Source organism: Tarenaya hassleriana, unplaced genomic scaffold, assembly GCF_000463585.1.
Source record: "Tarenaya hassleriana unplaced genomic scaffold, ASM46358v1 Cleome478, whole genome shotgun sequence".
In the NCBI taxonomy this organism is placed as follows: Eukaryota; Viridiplantae; Streptophyta; class Magnoliopsida; order Brassicales; family Cleomaceae; genus Tarenaya; species Tarenaya hassleriana.
This window is the reverse complement of record NW_010967478.1, coordinates 16620-17911: the sequence shown is the minus strand read 5'-3', so window position 1 is coordinate 17911 and position 1292 is coordinate 16620. Positions and strand designations below refer to the sequence as shown.

Below are 1292 nucleotides of genomic sequence, written 5' to 3'. Positions count from 1 at the left end.
GCCTTATGTTCCAATTCAACCGGCAGATGACAGGCTTTCCCGTATACCAGCTGGAAAGGAGTCATACCAATAGGAGTCTTGAAAGCGGTTCGGTAAGCCCAGACCGCATCATCGAGTTTCTGTGACCAGTCTTTGCGAGATCGGGATAAGGTTTTCTCCAGAATAGATTTGATCTCCCGGTTAGAGATCTCGACCTGACCACTAGTCTGCGGGTGATAAGGAGTAGTAACTCGATGTTGAACCCCGTATTTCTTCAGTAGACTCTCAATGACTCGGTTCACAAAATGAGTCCCTCCATCGCTGATTATAACATGCGGTACTCTAAAACGAGGGAAAATGAATCTCTGAAACATCCGTGAGACTACTTTAGAGTCGTTCGTCGGACTGGCAATCGCTTTGACCCATTTGCTCACATAATCGACGGCAACCAATATGTAGAGATTCCCACAAGAAGTAGGGAATGGGCCCATAAATTCGATCCCCCAGACATCGAAAGGTTCGACTTCCAGGATGAACTGCTGAGGCATCTCATGACGTCGGGAGATGTTACCGGTGCGCTGGCAAGCATCACAAGAAGAAACAAACCGGTGAACATCTTTAAATAGAGAGGGCGAGTAAAAACCTGCTTGAAGGATCTTGGAGACTGTCTTTGAACTAGCGAAGTGACCGGCATAGTCTGAAGAGTGACAATGGAAAATCACTCGCTGAACCTCGTCCTCGGGTATACAACGTCTGACAATCCGTCTTTACCACGCTTGAATAAGAATGCTCGTCCTAGTAAAAATCACGAACATCATGGAGAAATTTCTTCTCCCGTTGTAATTCAGCGCAGGAGGAAGGAGACCACTAACCAGGTAGTTGACGAAGTCGGCATACCAAGGTGCTGTTGGTTGTAATGCTCTAGGATGATCCATGATATGACATTTTACTTTGTATTAATTCATTGATTTATGAATGCATTTTTTATCCGTTATACGATTAGCATGTTTGTTGTATTTCGGCATCCTTGAATCATTAGAGAATGATTCTAAACTCCCTAGTCAGTCATCATTGTGGGAACAATGTTGAATGAAGACTAGCATCATCTGCCGGTTGAACTGGAACATAAGGCGTTATGGGCTATCAAAACTCTGAATTACGATCTGAAAGCCGCGGCGGAAAAGCGCGTATTACAACTCCATCATCTTGAAGAAATCCGCCTAGACGCATACTGATACGTGTGTACCGAGTCTAAAATCTATAACCCGATTCACAACTCACCGCAAGGATACGGATCGTCGTAACACAGGGGC

General features: G+C 45.0%; 1 protein-coding gene across 1 annotated transcript in view; it reads right to left on the bottom strand.

Annotated features, from left to right (window-relative positions):
- The window catches only part of LOC104825607 (tripeptidyl-peptidase 2-like), a 5025-nt gene extending 4498 nt beyond the window's left edge, over positions 1 to 527 (bottom strand). Inside the window, exon 1 of the mRNA XM_010557967.1 lies at positions 48 to 527. Within this exon, the coding sequence (XP_010556269.1) occupies positions 48 to 527 (480 nt within the window). The remainder of the gene's footprint in view (positions 1 to 47) is intronic.
- Between the last annotated feature and the right edge of the window lie 765 nt (positions 528 to 1292).